This window comes from Pochonia chlamydosporia, chromosome 1 (assembly GCF_001653235.2).
Source record: "Pochonia chlamydosporia 170 chromosome 1, whole genome shotgun sequence".
In the NCBI taxonomy this organism is placed as follows: Eukaryota; Fungi; Ascomycota; class Sordariomycetes; order Hypocreales; family Clavicipitaceae; genus Pochonia; species Pochonia chlamydosporia.
This window is the reverse complement of record NC_035790.1, coordinates 3,280,350-3,304,221: the sequence shown is the minus strand read 5'-3', so window position 1 is coordinate 3,304,221 and position 23,872 is coordinate 3,280,350. Positions and strand designations below refer to the sequence as shown.

Sequence of the window (23,872 nt, the reverse complement as noted above, 5' to 3'; positions counted from 1 at the left end):
CTTCTGGGACTGTTTCTGAGATACCCTCGTCACTTCCCATGCCAGTTACCACCAACACCACAGCACATCATGGCCTACGCACCGGAGGCATGCATGGATGAAAAACACCCTGAGCTTTGGCAACTTCGCCTCCTTCCCATTTTCCGGTGGCGTGATACCATGCAAAGCTCATTCTATCGGCCCTACGAAGCGTTTTGTGCCCACGACGAGCCGCTGATTGGCTACGAGACAGAATATTTTTGGAAGAAACAACCCAAATGGAATCCCACTCTTCTCCGGGACCCTCGCGAGGACGGGTGTACGAATGCCGAGCAGCTTGCTGTCCTTGCGTCGTTGGCTGAAGCACTTATTGAGTCCTTCAACTGGCGACTATCTTGGGGCTTGCGACGGGATAGACCTCCAGTTGAGGATGAGAATCGCGGCCGTTTCGACGAATTCTCTGTGCCGGCCTGGACAGAAGATGTTCCTAGGCTCGAGGAAAGGTTGCTCCTGCACAAACACCGTGACCCAAATGACAGTAGGTCGGATCCAGATTTCCAAAAGCGGAATGTACAGGCTATTACAGGGTCTTTGACAACCGTTTGAACGGGCTCTATCACTCTCTATACCTACCTAGGTACCTACAATGGGGGTCAAAAGTATCTGAACCATTGAAACCTATCTCATATCAGGTTGTATTCCAAAGCATATTCAGGTCAATGATGTGTTAGTGCATCCTTAGATCAGGCAAATACTCTTTACCACAGACTGCATCTATTCCCAACCCCCATTGACCACTCATATGGAAATATCCGCAACTTTCGTAACAGACGTCTCATCCCACGCCATTTCTCCAATTCCTCAGGTATCGTGCTCCTGAATAATCCCAAGGATGTAGCTTGAATTCCAGCGGCGCGAACTCCTTAACAGCTGTCAGGCATTATAATCCGAGCCCAGTTGCTCACCAACCATGTCATACCATCATGTCTTGCAGACTCTTGTCAAGCATCTTTATCCTCACAGGCAATATAAAGCTTGAGATCCGTCAGAGTTGTGCCCCAGTAATCACTCCGCCAGCACCCCCTGGCATGTGCCAAACTTGCAGCTGAAACAAATCCCCTACAGTTTATTTAACGAACGACGGCCGATCCTGGTCATTATGCATATTGAGAGGATCGTGTGGAACGTACTTAAATGCAGGTCTAAGTACAGCATGAGACGCTCAATTGACGCAGATTCATTTGCGCTCACATGCCCAGCCAAATCCAGTAACACGGTACGAATATACTTTCAAGCTATAAACCGACATGGACCAATTGCATCTGGAGCATATAACCAACCTATTCAAACAATAGAAAAGCCCACTAACAGTAAATTATTTACAAAATTGATTCTTAAATCACACATCAAATATGCCGATGGCAATGCTGTCCGCTACCCCAGACTCCAAGCCCATCACATGCAATACCCACAAATCCAACCACAACCCAAACTCCCTCCACCAAACTCACTCAGTCACTCAGTCACTCAGTCACCACCACAGTCACACCTCATCTCATCTCATCACAAATCCCATCCCCCAAACCAACCCTCAAAATGGCGACCCCCTCAACAGACCACATCCGCTCCCTCCAAGACGAAACCTCCATCTACAAAGCCTTCGACACATACCCCTGGAAAAAAGACACAACCTTCCTCGTACGCAACCCCCCTTCCACCCCAAACCCAAACTAACCCATCCAGTCCGGCCTCTCCGCCATCCTCGGCCCTCCCACCAGCACATCCGGCTCCCCATCAGACATGGCCATCCACGCCCGCATATTCTACTACGCTCAGCGCATAGGCGTCCAAATCGACTTTGCCAAATACACAGACTGGCTGGCCAGAAACCCCAGTCACAAACCGCCCCAGGTCCTACCCGAGGAATACCAAACTTCGACTGAAGAGCCCCTCCTCCCCTGGCAACAAGCCGCTCCCAAGGCTGACCTCTACGTTGATCGCAAGGCCGCGGCGGATGAGAATGCATCTGGCGATCAGCCCAGTTATCCGATGGGCTTTGCCGAGATGCTCAAGTTGTTGCAGGAGGGGAAACCTATTCCGGGTATAAGACAGATCCCCAATACCATTGCCCGAGATCCCGTACGCATATACCATTCCTTATTGCAACAGCCGTGAAATATGCTTGCTAACAATCTTCTTCAGTCTGTAAAGCCCGTCGGCTCCAGGGCAGCTCCCAAGAAACCCTGGGAAAAGGACACTCCTCAGGTGGCTCCAGAACTCAGCCTTCCAAAGGCTCTTGACACCGACTTCCCCCCGCTTGACGCCGACCCGGCTGAAGCGTCATCATCAACAGAACCTGTGGCTTCATGAGCCATCGCAAGCTGTCCAATTTTGTTTGTCTTCATTTTTCATCATGCATGGTGATGAGGCGTTTTTGCTCTGGGGCTTGTATTGACCGGGCCGTCACGGCCACAATTGTAGCGACGGACCCGAGTTGGAAACGTTAGGTTTTATTTTGAAGTTGTGGAGTAGTCATGGCGTGAGGGCATTGTGTATTTACGAAGAAGCGTCAACTTGAAAAGGTCATACTATAATATAAAGGCGTCATTCCCAAGTTTATGCCACAACCTCGTCACATCACTTGCGAGTCTCATAAAGCAAAATTCTTATATTATGCAAAGGCGATAATGACTTCAAGATCAGACTACACACACAAGGTATAATTAACGATATGCCCCTGCAAATCGCGGCGCGGGTCCAATGCGACTCCCCATGCTGGGTCCAACACCAGGTCCAGGCCGAGTGGTGACGGCGTGGTTGGTGCAGAGCATGCCAACTCGGGATCCAAACTTGGAGCCTCGAAGGGAAACCATATGCTTTCGGATGTGGGCCGCCACCATTTCACGATGCTGAGGTGAAGCATTGTTGAGAATCCACTGCACCAGATAGTTGCCATATTGGTCACTCGCAATGTCAATCAACGGGATTCTAGTCCTGTCCAGGCGGCCCTCACAAACACGGTCCAGGTAACGACCCAGGAACTCACTAGATCCAATCTTCAAACACTTCTCCACGACCTTGGAAGCAAACTGATCGGTGCTGTACTCAGCGGCGTACCGAATGACGTGGTCGACCGCCCTTCCACGGTCAGGCGGTGCGCCGTGTTCGCAGATGTGCTGGATGCACCAGTTTCCGAACTGGCCATGCGCAACAATATCAATGTTGGCGAGAACTTCCTCGATGCAAGGGCGCTACAAAACAAGTCAGACACACGTCAAGGGGCAACAGCAATTCCACCAACTGCCGAAAAGAGAGAGAACTGACCTTGTCTTCCTCCAAACAATTCTCAAAGATATTCTGAACAACCAAGCTGCCAGTTTCGCCCAAAGCTACTTCGTGCCACATGCCGCGCAAAGCTTCATTAACGTATTTCATAATTTGCGGTGGAGATTCAGTCCATCGAAGCTCAAAGAGCTTCTGCCATACATGGCAAGCATATCGATGTATAACTGTTTCGGGGATGCGGCGCAGAAGCTCGTGGACCATGATTGCCTTGTACTCCTCAGGTACCGAGTCGAATGCCTTTTGGACCACATGGCATCCAAAGGGGTCCATGGACAAATTGAGAGTGTTACCACGGATGGCTTGTGCAATCTTAATCACCTGCTCAGGAGTTCCGTGCTCAAAGCATCTCTGAACTAAAAAGTTGCCAAATCTGTTTACCATCAGAGGGTAAGCCTGGGCAACAATGGCCTCGACGATATCGTATTTCTGGTCTGGAGTGCCAACTTTTAACTTTTGCTGTAAGAATATGGAAGCTTGCTGATCATTATTGCACACAATCTTGTCGACTATGTATTTCCAATTGCATGTCACATTACGGTCGAGAAGACGCCGATAGTTGAGAGGTTCAGTTGGGGGTAAGTAGGTCGGGCCTTCGGTAGGGAGACCCTGAGGCGAGAATTAGCATGTGGTACCACATGAGTTAGATCTGAGATTAGGCGCTCACCTCGTTCTTCCAGTGCGTCTTGGATGTAAATTCAGACGCATGGGGCGACAGTGTCGTTCCTGGTGGCTGCTGTTGCTGATATCCAGGATAAGCCGCGAGGCCAATGGCACCAAGCCCAGGAGGTGGGTGCATATTTCCAGACGGCATTGGTCCGCCCATTGCTTCGAACGGAGTTGTAGGTCCATTTGACTGATTGTATCCAGCGTTGCTGAAGTGGTGAGAGTTAGTGACTCTATGGTCATACCGATTCGGCCGACGACTGGCTGATTGGCGCATGACGAGGTCTGGATCTGGGCTCAGGCGATCCCCACGGTAGCTATCCATCAACTGGTATGAAGAGCTTGAATCAGTGAAACTGTGGTTGAAGCCTCGCCCTCCCAGCCATGTGCCGGGCTGTGGTTCGACGGCTTCTCCCTGAATAACGCCACCAGGAAAAGATGCCTTGGTCGTCCCCCAAATGCCCCGGGCTCGGGTAAAATTTGTGGTTGATAAGGCATCACTAGTATCTGACTGGTCATCATCAGTGTTAACCCAGGCACTATCATGCACAGCTGTGCCGATACCAATACCACGAATGGTGTTGATGCCTTGTAGATCTGCTTCACCCTTCATTCCACGGGTGGCCAACTCCTGGTCCAGTTTGGATATCTTGCTTTGAGCTTGTGCTAGCTGAAGTTTGAGACGGAGGACTTCATCCGAGTCGGGGCGAGTTTCGTCCAGAGTAGCACTAGCTGGGCGAGTGCTTGGTGCTGTTGAGGAGAAGCCATCCGTCGCTGGCGTAATGGGAAGTGAATTGCTAGAAGATGTGTGCCCAGGAAGTCGTTGACACATGTTTCCATCGTCGTCCCCAGATTTGAGAGCCTCATTTTGTTGATTGAGCACGGCTTGCTGCTCTGACAGCCTTGCCAAGAGCTTGTCCATCGGATAAGAGTCGGTCATTTTGGATCCTTCGGTTGTCGGCTGTTATGATCGACTGTGTCAGCATGAATCCAGTATGGATGTTGTTGTTATTTGATTCACTGACCTTGGGTCCTGCTTGATTGACCAGCTTCGAAGTGGCCAGCACGTGAATATTCTTCTGCCCTGAGGGAAAAGATGGGCTGTCCTACAGGCAGTATCAGCAAGCTGTGAAGGTTGGTTGGGTGAGTGGGATGCACAGGACGAAAATTAGCACAACCAAGATTATGAGAGGAGAGAGATAAAAGAGAAACAAAATAAATAGTATTTACACTGGCTTGACTCACCGAGGATGGCCGATCATTTCCCGCCCTCATGGGCTCTTCCTGGGAAGAGAGGCCAGGAATACTGCCAGTTCGTTGAGGGGGTGAGCCTCGAGATTCGGAAGTGACCATGTTTTGGGCGAGCGTGATGCAGTGGCAACGCAGGAAAGTATCGAAAAGAGATAAATAACAAACGACTGTGCCTATTTGCAAGAGACACAGGCAATAAAGATTATGAAGATTTCACTCAAAAAAACAGACCTGTTAGATCGCAGACAGAGAGGACGTGGGAAAACCAAGACAGTGGCACGAAGAAATCAGAAGAGATGGAGAATGGAGGAAGAGAGGAAGAAAAAACAAAAAGATGGTGCGATGAAAAACGGCTGCAGTATATGCTAAATTGACGGCAGGACCGCAATTACGACCTGACAAAGGAAAAGGAAAGTGCCGACGGGTGCAGAGATGGTTTGGCAATGTACGAAATGCAGATTAGACGAAACGGCGAAATATATGGCAGGAAACGAGAACCCAGCGAGTGTCGTCTCCGGAGAGAGTGGGTAAAGTAGAGAGAAGAATGGAGTAGAGAGAAAGTCTGGTCTGGTCTGGTGGAAGGGGAAGATGAAGGACGACAACGAAGCGAGGCGACTTGGCTGGTCTGGGACTGGTTGATTGAGTAGACCCAGCAGAGACGAACCGAGCCAGACCAGATCAGACTTGACGGACGAATCTTAAGCAGCCGCTCACACCTGGCAAGCTGCCAGTCAAGTGGCAGGTGCTTGGGCGACTTCGTCAAGGCTGCATGGATCAACAGGCACATGCCACGCAAGGACACGCTGAAATCATACCAACTTAGAAATCCATCGAGTAAAGTGAATCATGGTGCATTCAACTTGCACCTGAAATGCTGGAACAGGTGAATTGATCCGAGAGGCATACTTCACTCTACCGCGATCCTCACCACACCCACTTAGTATCAAACGTCGATCGTCCCCTTGGAGGCCGTTTGTCACATTTGTTCTTCAGCAGTCACCACTTCGACGCCATCCCTGGTGTCACTTTGCCACCCCGTTTGGTATCCTTGTTTCAATTCCTTTGATTGAAGATGTATGGGTAGTTCGTACAGTATATATACACACTCTGTGCGGGAGGAGTTGCCTAACCGCGATGTTACGGATCCCTCACGCCGTCTAATTGACATGAATATCTCGCCGACTTTATTTGCGGATCGAAATCGGTGTCTGGTTGCTGAAAGTTCAATCTCACACCGTCGCTTTCAACAGCAATATTGCATTGCATTATCGTCTCCTGCCTGGTTTCTCGGCTGGTTACATTGTTAGCACGTCATCTCGTCCTCACTCAATTCCTATACATACTTGGGGGGCCGTTTTTCTTCTTCGGCGCGCTCTTTCCGCGTTGCTTCAACCTAGAGATAGCCAGTCAGTACCTTGGACAATTCCGTTGGGGGGGGGCCGCCTTTTGCGCAACGTACTCTTCAATGTATTCGAATCGATCTTCTTCGGCATCATCCCACGTTGCTAGAACTGGTCCAAACTCCCGTTTCACATCCTTAATCGTAGCGACTTTTCTCGGGTAGTATGCCGCAACGGCCGGGCCTTTTAATCGCTGGCGCAAGACTTTGTTGCCCATGCGCACGCCGTCGGGGTTATATGTCGTGGCGAAGACTTGGCATTGCGCCTGTCGAGAGTTAGCCTGACAATAGCAATTGGGCTGACTATGATCGTACCTTCATCAAGTCCAATAACCTAGCTCGTGGCACACTCATCTTGGCATGCTTGTGGTTGCTGATGTTGGTGTTCAACTTTTTTGAGACCAGGCCGGACTGAAGCGGAATGGATGACAAGCAAGGAGCTTTGCGTGGCTTGCAAGCACGGACCCACTAATTGCTTAATTTGTTCAATATGTTGCTTCCACCACGATAGCCTTCAGATGCCAGACTGCGAGACGTGCAGATTTTTTAGATAAAAAGTAGTTCAATAATTGGATAAAACTATGTCATTAATTACCACATTTATGCTACAATTCAACCTATGCGTCTCGAATAAGCAACCAGTAAGATGAGCAAGCGCAACGCATCAAAATGATACACGTGATTGACAAACCACTGATTGGCTCCTTCATCCGAGGTGGGGCGACCGGAGTGTTGTCTGGCTGGGTAAGCTGTTGAGCATTGAAGTCTTCATTTTCAACTCAATGTATTCATAGATCAAGATATGTCGAAAAGAGCTGCGACCAGCGATCCTTGTCAGGATGTCAAAAGGAAAAGACAATCTCCTCCAGAAAGTAATAATGAAACGCCAAAATTCGACACGTTGGGTCAAATCCCAACGATGTTTACATTAACACCTTGGGTTTCAACCGAGATACCTTCAAGTCTCCCTCCCATCCCCAAAATATTTAACCAAGGGCTTGAAGACACCGTATTCCGGCATCCGGGTATCAGTGGCTCGAACCCTAGCTATGAACGTCTCGAATGGCTAGGCGATGCTTACTTGGAATTAATGGCTTCGAGCCTGATATACCAGACGTTTCCAACCACGCCATCAGGGAGGTGTTCTCAGCTGCGAGAAATATTGGTTCGAAATACAACCCTCGCGCAATATTTTCGCGAATATGGCTTAGAGTCTAAAGCACAGCTACCACCTGACCTGAAGAAGGAAGTCTTACATGGACGAGGGAAGTCAAAGGATAAAGATATCATCAAGGTCCAAGCCGACATGTTTGAAGCATACGTCGCAGCTGCCATTGTTTCTGACCCCAAAAGTGGGCTTGCCAACACAGCATCTTGGCTCAAATCACTCTGGGCGAGAACAATCAAGGATCACATCATGAACAACGAAACACGAACCAAGGCTAGTGGGGAAGCCGGTTTTGAGTCGCAAAATGGTGCGGCGAGCGCCATCTCGAAAACAAACTTCACCTCCAAAGAGGCTTTACGAAACGAAATTGGAGCAAAAGGGATTCTCATCCGCTACGAAGATATGCCAGGGATAGGCAAGGACAAGGACATTGGAATGCCGCTGTATACCGTAGGTGTATACTTGGATGGATGGGGTGAGATGAACAAGCTTCTCGCAACTGGAACAGCTCTGAAGAAGAAAGAGGCTGCCCAAAAAGCTGCACAAAGGGCATTAGAAAACAAGAAACTTCTCAAGCCGTACAAGGCAAAGAAGATTGCTTTTCTAGAAGCCGCCAAGGCCGCCGAAGAATCCAGCCCGACATCTTGACCAGAGGGATAATTTCGCTTTTTTACCATGCTTTTCACTTCACGAGATACCAGTACTTTCATCATAGAGTTTAGATGTACATTGTTATACGATTTTTGACAAATCTCAGTTGCGATGCCCTCAACATGGCCGAAACACTTCTCTATCCCCAATAACGAGCAATGAGGCTAGAGCATTCAAAATTTCCGATCTTAGCCGCACGACTGTGACTTGAGATGTTTGAGGAATTGGCGCAGTCAATACACATCCTTCGGGCGCATAAGGCTGCAGTGTACAGATGCTCTCTGTGGGAAAACGTTATGGTCTTCATGCATTGCCAGGGCCCTCTGGATCAGCTGGGGCTGAAGATCCTGGCAACAACCGCACCCCAGGAACAAGCTAACATGCTCATGGCACATAAGCCCACCTTATTCCCTGAAATACAAAATGTCGAAGTTTGTGAACCTTGACGTTGATGATCTTGGATATTGTGGCTCATGATGGCAGACCTCTCAGTGGGGGAAGTGTCCGGTCTCATTGCAGCGGGCGTCTTTCTTTGTAAGTCTCTCACATTTCGTGAAATCTATACACTCCCTAATTTGTTTTGACAGTACAGGTTCTACTTCCCCTATTAGTTCCACTCATACTCATCGCATTTATAACAAATCGAAACTCAGTAGTTTCTTGGTTGGTCAACATTCGCCTTGCCCGCTCTATGCCACAATCTAACTCTGGGGTCTAGGTCTGTTCTCGGCCGATTTTTACACTCTTCATTATGGCCGGGTATTCTAAATACAGACACTGCTGCTCGCCAAGGAGTCCCACGACGCGTCAATTATCTGATGTGGTTTCAAACATTGGCTCTAGCATTAACCTCCTTGGCCTCCATTATGACACCATTGGGATTGTACGATGTTGTTGAGCCACTAGGATCTGTTAACCTCGAACAATTCCGCTTTATCAATGACACTTCGGCATTTGGCTACGGGACGCCGCCCCGGAGTGCAGCGCCATTTACGAGATCATGCGGAAATGCGGCTTGTCCTGGTTTGACGATGAATCAGACTTGCACACAAAAGGGGCTTGCTCAAGTTTGCAACAACACCATCATCGATCGAAGCATACCTTCTCCACTTGTGAATCTGTTTCGTGACGGAGCAAAGCAGTTTGCGAAGCCAGTCTCCAGCGTTTTTGATATTCAGTGGAGGGCCTACTTGAATGCCACAGACAGTTTTAGCCCAGTAGGATGGTACATTAAATCAGCATACCGTCAAATTTCCATGCTCATCCCAGAGTCGAAAGTCCACGTCGTGGAAGGACTCATTGTCGACACAGAAGCCGGCGGCATAGGCTTTCGCCGCCATTCCGTGCCGGGACCCTTGCACGAATATGGCAGCGAGTGGACCGAAGACATATTATTTATCGAACCGGAGACGAAATGCGTCGATATGAACGTCACGTTTGACTTTACACTTAGACTGGACGATGGTAGTGCACAGCCACAAGTCAAGAGCCTAGCATTGATAGATCACGGTGGATTTTCGAATTTATCGCGAACGATGCCTAGCCCTGGAATTTATCCCAATGGCCAGAGTGAACTGGACATTCGAGAAAAGGCATACTATGCTGCTTGGATGTCGAATTTTCTTACTATGGCATTTTTCAATCTGACCGATCGAAACCCCAAGAACTTTACCAGGAATGATGCAAAACTTGGCTTGATCTCTCAGACAAACTCAACACAAGTAAATCAAACATCTGCCGATGACAGGAGTAATATATTCGCTATTGAGTATCAGTCTTTACGGAGCTCAAGCACCTTTGGCGAGTATCTCGCAGACTTGCCAGCAACCCCGTCCGAACGAAACAAGACAGTCAAAGGCAACCCATTTGCCGTTAGCAAAAGGGACTTTTACTCAGTCGGTACGGTTATCGCCGTGCTATCGCATGAATTCATTTGTAGCTAACATACATAGCCCTTTCCTGCACGGGAGTCACACCCAACGACTTGCCAAACATGAACAGCACTCTTGTCGGATGTGGCCTCCTTTATGGAGCCGCCCGACGTACCGACAATGGCTCGAATCTCATCCCGGATCCAGACTCCAAGTGGACCATTCCGATATACAGCTGTGCAAGTGCATTCCGTGCCGTAGTCAAAACCGTCCGGTTCCGATACAATGGAACCAACTTGGATGGCCTGCAAGTAACCCAGCTCAAGCCCAAGAGCTACGCCAACGCAGCAAGTCTTCCCCAGTGGGCTGTCGAGAACATCGGAGACATGGCCATCAACGATATTCAGCCTCTATGGGGAATAATCGGCACAGGTAATGCAAGTGTACCAGACGACTTGAAATCAAATGTATCGACACTCACACACGAGAGCCTGTTCCTGCCAGGGATGTCAAACGTGTATTCACTGACGGAGAACTCTTTCTCACAAAGTGCAACCAAAATCGGCCAGTACCTGCCAGGAATCAACTTCTACACCCAGGCCGTGTTTAATGCGTATAACATTGCCCGGCCAGGTCGGACGGGGTATTCTGGGTTTGGGGACTACTCTGGTCGGACGGCTCTAGCGTTGTATAGGAAGTGGATGGAGTTGTCTACCTCTGCGTCAAGTGCTGCCAACATCATCAACTTGGTCTGGACAGATGTTGCGGCCAACACTGTTGTGGGCACGAAAGGATGGGTTTCTGATGATGCTCTTCAGAAACGTGGTACGGAATCCGGCGGCGACAGAGTACCCGTTATCGTTTACCACAAACGAGTTCAGTACAAGATTCCTTTTGCCATCCCTGCCTTTATAGTCATTGCGGTGATGGTGGCCCTCTTTGCTTCTACTGTCAGCCTGTCTATCATGGGGAAGACAGGAACTGGTAAGCTACGACGGTTTCTGGACACAATGTCTACAGGCAGGACTATTGGCATATTCCTGTGGCCGGAGTCCACCGACCTCAGGACTGATGCGTGGGTGAAAACAGTAGGGAAGAGGAAAGTTGCGGCTTCTAGGGAGGGTGTGTTTACGCCGGATGATTTCAGCTCTGAACGGGAACAGAATGGCAGTGACGGCAGCCGAGATCAAAGGTCGACTGAGAAGTCAACCATAGCTGTTCAGCAAGGGCTCTTGGACAAAACCGCACGCGACTAAAGCCGTCACTTATCGAGTAAATAAGAACGAAGTTATGAATCCATAGTAAATTGTGGGATATGTCCCGCGTCTATCCCAAAACCATCATCGCCACAACCATCACAACACCCAAGCCCTCCACCGTCACTATATTCCCCTCTCCAGTCTTGGTACTAGTTTGAGCAGACCCCGTCTGCGTCTGCGTCTGCGTCGCCACAAAGCTCGTAGTCGCCCTATCCGTATTCTGCGCCGTCAAAGGATTTGTCGGCGAAGCACTCTACTCCCTATCAGTCCCAAACCCTCACAACGCGACCCGAAATACTCACAAAAAGATCACAGCAATCCTTGCCATAGCACACCGACCCATCAGTACAACAAAATTGCACCCTAGGATTATAGCACTGCTGCTTAGGGTACTCTCCCGAACACCAATGCAGCGCCGCATGACCCTTCTGACAGCACTCTTCGCCCGACTCCGACGGCGAGCACGTCCAGCTTGAGGCCTTTGGCCCAGATCCAGAAGTGGTAGCTGACGGCGGCGGGGACGGAACACCACTCGATCCTATTTTGCCAGGACCGCCCTGAAAAAGTCAGATTAGGTCATGGATGTGGGATGTTCAACGTACAGCGTTTACGCAACAGCTCGTATCTTTGCCAACGCAGACATCTACATTTGTTAGCTGGGTTGCTGAAAAGGGTAGGCGTATGTACTGTATCCTTTGCAGCACTGCTCGTGCTTGGATGGGTTGAAGCACCCGTATGTGTCGCAGATGATGTTTCCTGCGCCGAAGCACTCTGCGCAAGTGCTACCTACGTGGCAGTCGTCGCTTCGTACTTCGAGACCGAGTGTGATGTTGGAGTCCAGTCTTGGTAGGAGCTTTTGGTATGCCGCTGTTAGATGTGCGGAAAGGAGAAACAGTGTTAATCGCATGGTTACTGAGAGAGTAACGGATCAATCTGGGAGCAGGAAGGAGGTGATGATTTACGATTTTGAAGGGCATTTGACTATTCCCGTGTTGTTGTTGTCTGCAGGGCTGCAAGAATGTTAAGTTGGTTTGGCATAACGCTTACACGGGATCCATCTTGCTGTGATTGTTTGGCTTGGGCAGTTCAGCTTCTCAGCCGCTTGCAGGGCTAGCTGTGATGTTGGCTTGGCACTCAAAGTATGCAAGCATTCATATGTGAAGTTTTTGGGCAAGTTATCCGGCGATTGAGCTGTATATCCTCGAGGCGATGCTGGGGTTGAGCAGGGCCGTTGCACTGTTGGTCGCGGTCACGATGTGGTAAATTGGTGAAAATACTTTGCGACGAATCAAATGCATGGCAGAGGTTTACTTTGTTAGGAGTTAGAGTCTTTGTGTTGATAAGAGGTAAGTATTATCGGACTATGAGATTAAAATGTGCGCGTGCTTGTATTTGGTTAATTGGACTTGAGGCCTGCTGGAGCCAGTTGTGTCCCAAAAGGGACGATGTGGCACACGACAGCTGTTGCATCATGCAGCCATCCCGCCCATTCGTCGCTTGAGTACTCAGATGGCAGACTGATATTGAGATTATATATGTCATCGGAACTTTCCAGCTCGCCAGAGAGCAATGTAGCAGCTGCGTTCTGCGACACCGGGGTATCTGGTACCAAGATCACGTAGTTTAGTCCAATGCGAAACATCTGTGGCGACATAAATGTCAGGTGAATTCGCAACTACCGTTGTCCGGCTCCGACGACGGGATAATGGGTACAAGCCGTGTTAAACCCGTCATATTGAGCGGCAATGGTGTTGCTTTGTTACGTCCACTTTCTGCGCCAGGAATGCATTCCAAATTGCCCATTCACATGTCAATGCTCATGTTAAAATTTCCAATTTTGGTGCATTTCCCGCAAACAAACAACCACCAGACCGCCAGTTCCGCATAAGCCGATAACAAGGGTCATCCATATATTAATAAATTTAAGAAGCATTTAGTTCTCATGCGAATACAATGCGTATCCCTTCTTTGTCCCATACAACAGACGGAAGTCCGGGGAACGGACCAATTAGACGTTGGACGTCGCCGAATTAGGACCCATTGACACCATCTCTTGCCTCGGTCGGCAGGAGTGAGTGGGCTGCACCTGCCCGTCTGCTTGTGCTCTTGTGCCCAAGTCTGTGCAGAGTGCCAACATTGAACCCACCTGCTCGTGTGGTGGCGGTCCCAGGGGCCTCGGTTGACTGGTACTGGCTTGGCTCGACTTGGCTTGATGACATGGAGTCAAGTCTGGACTATCACGCTTAGCCTGGCCCAACCTCAATGACCAGCAACAACATCATAACCATCGCGATTGACGTATTTCGGGGGCCTTTTTTCTCTCCGCATTTTATTTTCTCCACTGGCACACGCGACAGTGTTGAATACATACCCGTTGCAGCTTGGAGGAGCTTGCTGCTGCGACAATCTGTCACTGCCAACGTCACGGCTTGCTCGCTTTCCGGTGCCGCCTTATCTGTTATTCACCACTGTCGATATCGGCGCGTTTTCTTGGTGGTTTCACGACACCTCCCATCGTGATATCAGACATTCATCTGCATCTGTCTATTTATAGCTGGACTGCTCGTCTACATACGGAAATTATAGATATCCCGGTGCAGCAGACGCTGCACCAATCTCGTCATCATGGCTGACTCGGTCGGTATGTCGGATTCCTACTTGTCAACTGCTAGGCACGTAGACCTCAGTCCCATTGAAACGCTAATCACGAGGCCTTGCTCCCACTAGATCGAGTATTCGTCCATGCTCTCAACACAGTCAAAAAGATTCCCAAGACCGGCGCATCACGGCCGCCGCCGTCCGATCGACTCCGGCTATATGGCCTCTACAAGCAAGCAATGGAGGGAGATGTCGATGGTGTCATGGAACAGCCCACAGCAGGACCATTCCTCACGTCGGAAGAACTGCACAGAGAAAGAGATAAATGGGACGCTTGGAACTCGCAAAAAGGTCTGAGCCGAACGGAAGCCAAGCGGAGATATGTGGAGGCTCTCATCGAGACCATGTATCGATATGCCAATACAACGTACGTCCAAACATATCACTCTCATCCGCAGAGAAACTAATAACAGCGGCAACAGTGACGCCATTGAGCTCGTTACGGAATTAGAATTCGTATGGAACCAAATAAAGCACAACTCTCCGAGCTCGACCGATTCATCCCCGAAGGCAGCCGGGTCAAGTAAGGCACCTCGCACATTCCAACAACCATTAAGTGGCAGCGAAGGTCCTATGAAGATCTTGAGCCCAATGAGTGAGCAAGACGAAGCCGAGTTGCGGTCCCAACGCCTGATGGATCTTGACGATGCCATGGAAGAGAGCAGAGAACAGAAATCGTCAAGGTGGCAGAAGAAGGTGGAACGAGCCGTGACAAAGCTATCAGCTGAGGTTGCGGCCTTGAGGGAACAGATAACAACTGGCCGAGAGTGGCGATCGAAGAAGGAACGAAGCTTTCCAACGTGGTTTGGTTGGATTCTCTGGGTCTTCTTGAAGCATCTGATAGCGGATTTCGTCATTCTTGCCATCATCTTGATTTGGATGCGGAGACGCAAGGACAGACGACTGGAGGATTTGGTTCGCTCTGCACTCAAACTTGTGCGAGAATACGTGCGAAAGGTCTTGCCGGCGAGGTGATTGCAACTGGTTGTTCGATAAAGACTATCAGCGCCGGCCAGGACATTCATGGTGTTGCAATATCACATACATGAGGCCAGCCTGCGCGACTACCATTTGGCGGTACGCACGCCGGCTATGCACTTCGCCAAAGCACATATCTGGAATAACACGCCGGGAGACTTCACAGGATCTCCAGGTTATGCGCGTCAGGCACCAGTCTGCACATGTCCACCACTCGCTTGGACATTGGCATACAAACGAAGCATTTCACAGACGGTTCAGCGCATACCAGAGTCTTCTCTAGCCTTCTGCGCCAAGCTGCTATATAGTAAGAGGTGGGACATTTCCTCTGTTGATAGACGATTAACGACGCATTTGTACGCTTAAATGGGAGGTATTGTGCTATCAGTCGTTCAAGACACCATATACTTGAGATAGAGCAAAATCCAGCGCCTTGCGCAAATTAATACTAAACTTGAATGTTTTGTATCAGCCAAATACCGCGGATGTGCAAAATTAATGTCAACCCAGTCTCGCACGTGCTGCTGTGACACCTTCGCACATTCACACCTTCCACAACTCCCAACAGCTGCGTAACCTGCAATTTCAACCAATCGACCAAACAAAAATTTCAGTCCCTCTTCCGCATTCTCACCTTCACCCATCAACTTCAACTTAACCACCAAAAATGCCCCCTCCAAACCAAACACCAAAACCAGCAAACCTCCAAAATGAAATCCCACCCCTGACAACCCTCCTCCCCGCGATATTCGTCCCCATCCCCCCCTCCTTCTTCACCTACAAGCCCGCCACCACAACGACCGCCCAAATTCGCGACTCTATAGCCGCGCTGGACACGCACGCCGCGCAAGTACGGGCCAATATCCTCGCCTTATCAAAACAGGAGTGCAGACGGATCGCTCGCGACGCAGAGATCCAGGAGATGAGGATGGATAGTCCGCCACGAGTGCAAGGGGGCATGAGCGACGCGGATAGGGCGCTTCTGCTGGCGAATTTGCAGGCGCCGAGGGAGAGGCCGAGTAGGGAGTTGCCGAGTGCGCCTGATTTCTCGGAGTGGGTGGTTAGGAGTCCCGCGGAGTGGAGGGATAGGGAGATATTGAGGACGGTGGCGAGGACGATGGTCGAGTTGAGGGGGTATGGGGAGCATGTTAAGCGGACGAGGGATGTTTATGAGGAGGCGCTGGAGAGGGAGATGCGGAAGGAGTCGGGGAGTGAAGGTGATGGGAGTCGTAGGTAGAGGTAGAGTTATTGGTTTGGGGATGAGGTTAGAGGATCGAGATCAGTGGCTACATCACGAAGCACGTACGGACGACTACTGTTGATATGGTAATTATTTACCCTGCTACTCTATTCCGCCGTCATATATGTACAACCGACACCTCCCTCCTACGCTGACAAATGGAATCTTTTATTTTGGTACAGCCGACAGAGTCTTCTTACGCTCCATAAGCAACCTGGCCCATGGGCCGATCCTCCTCCATGCCAGGGGCCATAAAGTTTGTTCTGGGGTCTCCGGTAGCTTTGGCAGCAGAGCAGCGTGCCATGGTTGGTGAACTGAGGAGTGGTTAGCAAATTGGAACCGTGATCAAGCTGGTGTGCAGAACCTACCTTCTAGAGATGACGTCTGTGAAATAAAAGTTGTCAATGACCTTCTTCAAAGGCTCGCCTGTAGCCTTTGATCCCTTGTTTTGGTCCACTAGCTGAACCTTGCTAAGCTGTCGAAGAGCAACGGGCTCAACAACGTCGTATGCAGCCAGAGCAGGTGAAATCTCAATCATGCGGTCGCGAACAGCGGCGAGGTCGTCGTAAGGCAGAGGGACGCCCAAGAACTCACTGGCAGCGCGGAGAATCTTCCAGTCCGTGCGGGACGCGCCGGGCAGTGAGGTGGCAGCGCGGGTAGTTTGAACGCGACCCTCAGTGTTGATGTAAGTACCAGCCTTCTCAGTGTAAGCAGCGCCGGGGAGAACAACGTCGGCAATCTGAGCACCTCGGTCACCGTGGTGGCCCTGGTAGACGACAAAGGCGTCCTTGGGGATATCGGCCTCGTTGAACTCGTCGGCACCCAGCAACCAGACGAACTTGGGCTTGCTCTGGGCAACTTCGGCAGAGGGAGTGGTGAAGCCAACCTCGAAAGCGCCGGCTCTTGAGGCCTCTCTCTGCAGAACATTATAACCATCCCACTCCGGGGTGGTGAAGTTCGCAGCGTTCTTCTCGACAAAGGCACCAACAGTCTCGTAGAAAGCCTTGGCATCAGCATGGTCAGTGACGCCAGAGCCGACGATAATCATGGGTCTCTTGGCAGCCTGCAGTTTCTTTCCAAAGGGGCCAGTGAGAGCCTTCTTGAGGGCGGCGTGGTCGGCTCCAAGGTGCTCAAACTCAAAGGTAGAGTCCCAAGTCTCGCCGACAACGCCAATCTCAAGATCAGATCGCAGCCACTGTTTACGGATACGGGCATTCAAGACGGCAGCCTCATGTCGAGGGTTGCTGCCGACAATCAGGATGCAATCAGCCTCCTCAATGCCCCAGATGCGAGAGTTGAACAGATAGTTGGATCGAACGTCGATACCGTGAGCAATGGGCTGGCTACCAGTGGGAGTGTCCAAGGCGAGGTTCTCGGATCCGAGCTTGTTGGCCATATCTTTGGCAACAACAAGAGCCTCAACCTCGGTCAGGGCTCCAGAAATAATCTTGAACTCATTGCCTTGAGGCCTCTTGGCCTCCCAGGCCTTGGCGACCTCGGTGAGAGCTTCCTCCCAATCAGCAGCCTCGAACTTGCCCTCGCGGCGAATCAAGGGCATGGTCAGGCGCTGGGTCTTGAGACCATCACAGGCGAATCGAGACTTGTCGTTGATCCACTCCTCGTTCACGTCATCGTTGAGACGGGGAAGAACACGCATAACTTCAAGGCCACGAGAGTCGACACGGATGTTGGAGCCAAGGCCATCAAGGACGTCGATAGACTCAGTATGCTTCAGTTCCCAAGGACGAGCACGGAAGGCGTAGGGCTTGGAGGTCAGGGCGCCGACAGGGCAAAGATCGATGACATTGCCGGACAATTCGGAATCCAGGTTCTTCTCGAGGTAAGTACCGATCTGCAGGTCGTTGCCGCGGCCGGTGGAACCCAGCTCAGGAGCACCAGCAATATCGTTGGCGAAGCGGACACATCGAGTGCAGTGGATGCATCGGTTCATCGAGGTCTTGATCAAAGGTCCGATATTCTTGTCCTCGACGGCACGCTTGCCGCCAACCTCGTGAAATCGTCCACGGTCGGCTCCGTATCGCATAGACTGGTCCTGAAGATCACACTCGCCTCCCTGGTCGCAAATGGGGCAGTCGAGCGGGTGGTTGGCGAGCAAGAATTCCATGACACCCTCTCGGGCCTTGTGAGTGATGGGTGAGTTGGTCTTGACAACCATACCGGGCTGCACTGGCCAAGCACATGAAGCCACGGGCTTAGGGGCCTTTTCGACCTCTACCAGGCACATTCGGCAGTTTCCGGCAATCATGAGTTTCCTGTCAACAGTTATTAGGGTCTCGAGTTCGTGATCGGATAAGCATAGGGGAGGTCGTACTCATGGTAGCAATATCTGTTCAATTGTTAGCAAGCTTCCGGGCCCAAGCAACCGTCTGCGGGGATACCACATACCTGGGGATTGTAACGCCCGCTTTCTCGCAAGCTTGGATCAGGGCAGAGCCGGCTGGAAACTCAGGGTCAGCAACAATTGGCACCAAAACTGTTCAAACCTCGCTTCGCACCTTCAATTGAAACCTTCTTTCCATCTGGAACGGCGTTAGCACACGTACGGCCCTCAATGGCAGGGAGGACAAAAGCTGCTCACCAACTGTCAATTCAACCTCTGCTTGGCGTCTCGGGGTGGTCGCGAAGGTCCGCGAGGCGTTGGCGGTCCGCCTGCCTGTCCGCCAAGCCGAACGTGCCAGAGACTGTCGGAGCATCGTGTCGCCTTGACGGAATAAAGGGGATGGACGATGCAAGTCGTTGCGGCGAAATAAAGGCTCAGTCGTTGACGTCTGGAAGAGAACTGGCCGAGTGGAAGCATTAGCAATGATCCACCAAACACCGATTAATTTACATGCGCGCTGATTGGCCAGTCGCCCTGCAGAAAAGTGCCTGAGGCCACAACCCGCTAATGCACCCACCATAAACCTCACCCGAATTTTTGCAGAGCTGGAAGCTCCCTCTTTTTCCTTTCACCAATAATTGTACACGAGCACACTTTATTGTAGGTGAGCTTGCGCTTCGTGTCTGCACCAGCGGACGCGTTGCTTTCAGTCGAGTCTTCCTCTATCTTGTGCTCCAGAGAAATTTCTATTACGCCGATTATGGAAGCATGTGAGAGCTTAATCTCAATGAACGATGCCTCTTACCGCCGGTCGTTACATTTCATCATGACTATCAACGTAGCAATTCCAGTACACGTGGATTTAAATGCGGTGCACAAGGCGCCTTGACGCCAATTCGAGTATCATTGGTGTCGTGCGACACGCTCGTCTATGAGCTACAGCTACACTGCATGAGTCTGCCTGTCCGAGGGACATCGCCAACCCATCTTTGTTCCTCCTCAGCGTCGCCTTTATATGTACCATGATCAAATGTCTTACCATCCCACTCATCCTCAAACGGGTTAAGAGCCATGTGCATGATACGGTTCAGCACATCTCGCTCTCCCTCCTTCTCAACTCGTCGGATTACCTCGTCTAGAATCCATCCTCTAGGGACGAAGTTTGGGTTGACAAGCTTCATGGCCTGCATTCTCTCCTGATCTTTTTCATCTGGGACTTGGTCCCCGTCTTTCCAATCCTCGACCAAGCGAGCGTGCCACTTCTCCAACCACTGAGCAATCTGGTCCCGTGCCTCATCCTCGCCCACTGTGCTGGGTGGTCCCTCATGATGGAAGAAGACGCTGGCCTTCTCTCTCCTACCTTCTGGGGTGGAAATTTCTCCCAACTTGATACTGCTCAGGCGGCGGAAAAAGTGGTTAAAGTCGAGCTCCAATGCTTCCAACGTGTCCAGAGCTGGGCTGAACAACCCATCAAAATCAGTAGACTTGAGTTCCCGCAAGCCCAGTCTCAGCGTCATTAGCCTCTTGTATTCGCTCAGGAATACTTCCTTAAACTCGTCCCCGGTCTGCATGATGAGCTTCTCTGCTCGCGATATGATTTCATCCTGCTGGTCTTCCTTGACTCCCTGCGACATAAATACGTCATCGTCAGCAAGCCCTGCTGCCCCCATCAGCTCTCCCACTGCTTCTCCAAATCGTACAAGGTTCCACCAAATAATGGTAGGTTGGTTTCTATAACTATATCGTAGCATATGATCATCATGATTCGGTGTATACGATGGGTCGAAATTATCCATGAACGCAAACGGTCCAAAGTCGATCGAGAGGCCATAAACAGACGTATTATCAGTGTTCTGCAAATTGTCAGCTTTCCACCCAGAAGATATAGCCGGCCAAACCCAACTTACCAGGACACCATTCATAAACCCATATGTCTGCCAAGCAGCCACAGTCTTTGCGCTACGGCGCGCAATCTCACGATAGAGTCTCGTGAATCTATTCTCGGCTGTCTCAGACGGTCCTTGCAATTCCTTCTCCCCTACTCCGCGCTTTGGAGCCGGTGAATTTTCAGGCTTTTCAGGGTCCTCCAATCTTGCGGGTAGATTTTCCCAGCCGCCAAACACATCCTCAGCAATATATGTAGCCAGCTTCCTTATCAAATCGCGATCGCCGCGCGCACGCAGAATATCAAAGTTGCCCAGCCGCAGCCACGACTCGGCGAATCGCAGAACAATTGCCCCTGGTTCTATGCTCTCACGCAAAACCTTTGAATCTGGGAGCAGTGTGAGGGATAGTGCTCTGGTGGACGGTATTTTCAGTGCGTTGAGAGCCTCGGATACGACAAACTCTCGAATACTTGACCGTAGCACCGCCTTGCCGTCTGCAAATCGAGAGTATGGCGTTAACCCAGCCCCCTTTAACTGTAGTTCATACTGCTTCCCAGTGTCCGGGTTCTTCGATTCGAACAAGGATATGGCTCGCCCATCGCCAAGTTGTCCAGCCCACTGACCAAACTGAAAGCCTCCGTAGCACTGAGCCCAGGGATATCCGCCTTCCAGCTTCTCCTCATCCCACCCGTACAACTTATTGCCCGCAACAAACTGTCGAAAATTGTCGGTCTTTTCCTCCCCCGCCTTGATACCAATGTCGCGAAGCGCTGCAGGACTCACGGCCAGCAACTCCGGATCTTTCTGTTCCTCCGGCCGCACCCATGTGTACAGCGCACCGCGAACTTGCCTGGGCAGGATGCGATCCCGTGGTGTTTTATGCGAGTCGGCTGGCGTTGGGAAGAAGGAGTCTGGGGGCAGCGATTCGGTAAAGTGCCATGATTTGGGGAGGTCTTGAAGCGTGGTGCCTGATGCGGCCGTGGAGTGGTTTGCGGTTATGGTCATGATGGGTGCTCGGAGTCGAGGGACAGCTCTGCGGAGAGCTGTGCGGTATAGCATCAACGGCGGTTTGGCTTGGTGTCGTGGGTGTGAGTGAAGCTTGTGACGAGCTTGTTTAGCTTGTGTTTGGGTTATGGGACATTTTCCACGGGTAGTGTGTGTTGTTGGTGAGTTGGTGGTTGACGTCAATTCGACGGAGTTGACTCGGATTGATAACATCATTCGAACCCCACATGGCGGGCATCCGGGTATGGGATGGCTGTTGTCGGCTATTCATGATGTTCGTCATGCGATTTTTGTGTCAACGAAATGTGAAATTGTTTTGTTTGGCTTGTTTGAAATGAGTGTATTGAAAGGTAGTCTTAATTGTAGTTGAGATCATACTTGTCTATATGTGGTTGCCGTTTCAGCGCCATGCGACTAGAATCCCAGCGCTTGAAGCCGTTCCTGAGCTGTCCTTGAAGTGACCCGTGCCACTTCAAATGCTACCCTGATTCTGATTTGTAGTTTCACATTTGCAACAGGGTCGACAGTATATTTGATGTTGGGAGGTAAATTTGGCAGCATTTTCTTCTAATTGTGATGAGTAATGGTCCCCATTAACAGAGCATCAAGTCCGCTTTTCGTCTGGTCACTTGTTGGTTCATACTAGAAACATTTAGAGGCGATAATGACCGACTGCTTACTCTGCATATAATACATGCTAATCCGTCACCCGACTTACATGATATAATGCAGTTCATTCAACTCTTGATTCGGAACAACACCCCGTGGTTCATACCAAGAACGCACTGAATCGTATTTGTAATTCCACACATCCGAAGCTTAATTCCGGTTTCCGATGATCGCACCTTCCCATTAGCGCCGGCCTCCACTGTAGCGGGGAGGGCGTCGGTATCGCAATGCAAACCAATGCTTGGCTCATTCAGCCAAACTTCTCTTCTTCCTTATTTAAAAAGCCTGATTGGTTCTTCAGAGTTCTCCAAATATCTCATTTCATTCACAGCTCTTCAGAAACATGTCCTCGAATTCAGCTTCCAAGGGCTCGTTCCCACCAACCCTAAAGCTCAACGATGGCAATGAGATCCCAGTGGTAAGTTAACTCGTAGTCACCAATGGCCATAAATCACGCAGAATCGAAAGTCGTACTGATGAAATCGTAGTTTGGCTATGGTCTCGGAACGGCCAATTACAAGACCACAGAGGGCTACGACAAGACAGTCGTTGATCTCACAAAGATGGCTATTGACGTTGGATATCGCCACCTCGACGGCGCAGAAGGTTCGCGTCCCAAAGCACAAGACTACGAAAACTCATACTCACCAAAATAGTATACGGAAACGAAGAGGAGCTAGGAGAAGCCATTAAAGCATCCGGCATACCAAGAGACCAACTCTTCGTAACTACCAAAGCCCACGGGGAGAAGCAAAAGCCAACCCTCGAGGCGTTTGACCTGTCCCTCAAGAAGCTGGGCCTCGACTACGTAGACCTCTACCTCATCCACGCTCCGTGGTTTGCCAACTCGGATGAGGACCTGCAGGCAAAGTGGACTGATCTGGAAGCCATCAAGGCTTCTGGCAGGGCTAAGTCCATCGGAGTGTCTAACTTTCTGCAGGAGCATCTGGAGGCTATTCTGAAGACGGCCAAGATTCCACCTGCGATTAATCAGATTGAGTATCATCCGTATCTCCAGCACGGCGATTTGGTGAAATTTCACAAGAAGAATAACATTGCTATTGCGTGCTATGGGCCGTTGGTCCCGTTGACGAGGGCTAAGGGCGGCCCTGTTGATGCGGTGTGGTCGGAGCTGGCGAAGAAGTATGACGTTTCGGAGTCTGAGATTGGGTTGAGGTGGATCTTGGATCAGGGCATGGTTGCGCTTTCGACGAGTTCGAATAGGGGGCGACTGGAGAATTATCTGGCAAGGTTGCCTGGTTTTAAGCTTACGGACGAGGAAGTCGCTCGGATTGCGGAGGTTGGCAAGCAGAAGCATTTCCGGGCGTTTTGGAGGAAAAAGTTTGATGAGGATGACAGGCGATAAAGGGGAATTGCGTATGACGCAGAAGTAGTTGCAGTGGACATGAATAAATGTAAATTACTCTCCGAAAGCCAGATTGAACTCGTGACGCTGCCACCCCGTATATGCAAGTACGTCCCTCCCAAACGTATCATACAACCACCGAC

The 23,872-nt window shown here is 50.5% G+C and overlaps 11 protein-coding genes across 11 annotated transcripts; 8 read left to right on the top strand and 3 right to left on the bottom strand.

The window, feature by feature from the left end:
- Positions 1-69: 69 nt before the first annotated feature.
- VFPPC_00845 (hypothetical protein) lies at positions 70-585 on the top strand (the record flags this gene model as incomplete). Its single annotated transcript, XM_018280784.1, has 1 exon — positions 70-585. One exon carries the CDS (start codon positions 70-72, stop codon positions 583-585), a length of 516 nt encoding a protein of 171 aa, XP_018149113.1.
- A 990-nt stretch (positions 586-1,575) lies between these two features.
- VFPPC_00844 (hypothetical protein) lies at positions 1,576-2,349 on the top strand (the record flags this gene model as incomplete). Its single annotated transcript, XM_018280783.1, has 3 exons — positions 1,576-1,677; positions 1,723-2,118; positions 2,182-2,349. The coding sequence occupies 3 exons, from the start codon at positions 1,576-1,578 to the stop codon at positions 2,347-2,349; spliced, it is 666 nt and encodes a 221-aa protein (XP_018149112.1).
- A 353-nt stretch (positions 2,350-2,702) lies between these two features.
- On the bottom strand, positions 2,703-5,340 carry VFPPC_00843 (pumilio-family RNA binding repeat protein; the record flags this gene model as incomplete). Its single annotated transcript, XM_018280782.1, has 5 exons — positions 2,703-3,230; positions 3,304-3,930; positions 3,989-4,948; positions 5,013-5,093; positions 5,233-5,340. 5 exons carry the CDS (start codon positions 5,338-5,340, stop codon positions 2,703-2,705), a joined length of 2,304 nt encoding a protein of 767 aa, XP_018149111.1.
- Positions 5,341-6,503: 1,163 nt separating this feature from the next.
- On the bottom strand, positions 6,504-6,991 carry VFPPC_12911 (ribosomal protein S27/S33, mitochondrial; the record flags this gene model as incomplete). Its single annotated transcript, XM_018290688.1, has 4 exons — positions 6,504-6,529; positions 6,582-6,631; positions 6,698-6,903; positions 6,953-6,991. The coding sequence occupies 4 exons, from the start codon at positions 6,989-6,991 to the stop codon at positions 6,504-6,506; spliced, it is 321 nt and encodes a 106-aa protein (XP_018149110.1).
- A 565-nt stretch (positions 6,992-7,556) lies between these two features.
- VFPPC_00842 (abhydrolase domain-containing protein) lies at positions 7,557-8,453 on the top strand (the record flags this gene model as incomplete). Its single annotated transcript, XM_018280781.1, has 1 exon — positions 7,557-8,453. One exon carries the CDS (start codon positions 7,557-7,559, stop codon positions 8,451-8,453), a length of 897 nt encoding a protein of 298 aa, XP_018149109.1.
- Positions 8,454-9,322: 869 nt separating this feature from the next.
- VFPPC_00841 (hypothetical protein) lies at positions 9,323-11,583 on the top strand (the record flags this gene model as incomplete). The annotated part of the gene is made up of 2 exons (XM_018280780.1): positions 9,323-10,355; positions 10,409-11,583. The coding sequence occupies 2 exons, from the start codon at positions 9,323-9,325 to the stop codon at positions 11,581-11,583; spliced, it is 2,208 nt and encodes a 735-aa protein (XP_018149108.1).
- Positions 11,584-13,848: 2,265 nt separating this feature from the next.
- VFPPC_15238 (hypothetical protein) lies at positions 13,849-14,106 on the top strand (the record flags this gene model as incomplete). The annotated part of the gene is made up of 1 exon (XM_018292991.1): positions 13,849-14,106. The coding sequence occupies one exon, from the start codon at positions 13,849-13,851 to the stop codon at positions 14,104-14,106; it is 258 nt and encodes an 85-aa protein (XP_018149107.1).
- A 105-nt stretch (positions 14,107-14,211) lies between these two features.
- VFPPC_15237 (Acyl CoA binding family protein) lies at positions 14,212-15,219 on the top strand (the record flags this gene model as incomplete). The annotated part of the gene is made up of 3 exons (XM_018292990.1): positions 14,212-14,227; positions 14,314-14,611; positions 14,667-15,219. 3 exons carry the CDS (start codon positions 14,212-14,214, stop codon positions 15,217-15,219), a joined length of 867 nt encoding a protein of 288 aa, XP_018149106.1.
- A 670-nt stretch (positions 15,220-15,889) lies between these two features.
- VFPPC_12910 (hypothetical protein) lies at positions 15,890-16,459 on the top strand (the record flags this gene model as incomplete). Its single annotated transcript, XM_018290687.1, has 1 exon — positions 15,890-16,459. The coding sequence occupies one exon, from the start codon at positions 15,890-15,892 to the stop codon at positions 16,457-16,459; it is 570 nt and encodes a 189-aa protein (XP_018149105.1).
- Positions 16,460-16,658: 199 nt separating this feature from the next.
- VFPPC_00839 (NADH-ubiquinone oxidoreductase, mitochondrial precursor) lies at positions 16,659-19,176 on the bottom strand (the record flags this gene model as incomplete). Its single annotated transcript, XM_022428190.1, has 6 exons — positions 16,659-16,776; positions 16,831-18,735; positions 18,795-18,809; positions 18,869-18,920; positions 18,979-19,002; positions 19,062-19,176. 6 exons carry the CDS (start codon positions 19,174-19,176, stop codon positions 16,659-16,661), a joined length of 2,229 nt encoding a protein of 742 aa, XP_022284698.1.
- Positions 19,177-22,706: 3,530 nt separating this feature from the next.
- Positions 22,707-23,729, top strand: VFPPC_00837 (NADPH-dependent alpha-keto amide reductase; the record flags this gene model as incomplete). Its single annotated transcript, XM_018280778.1, has 3 exons — positions 22,707-22,781; positions 22,852-22,969; positions 23,020-23,729. The coding sequence occupies 3 exons, from the start codon at positions 22,707-22,709 to the stop codon at positions 23,727-23,729; spliced, it is 903 nt and encodes a 300-aa protein (XP_018149103.1).
- Positions 23,730-23,872: the final 143 nt, after the last annotated feature.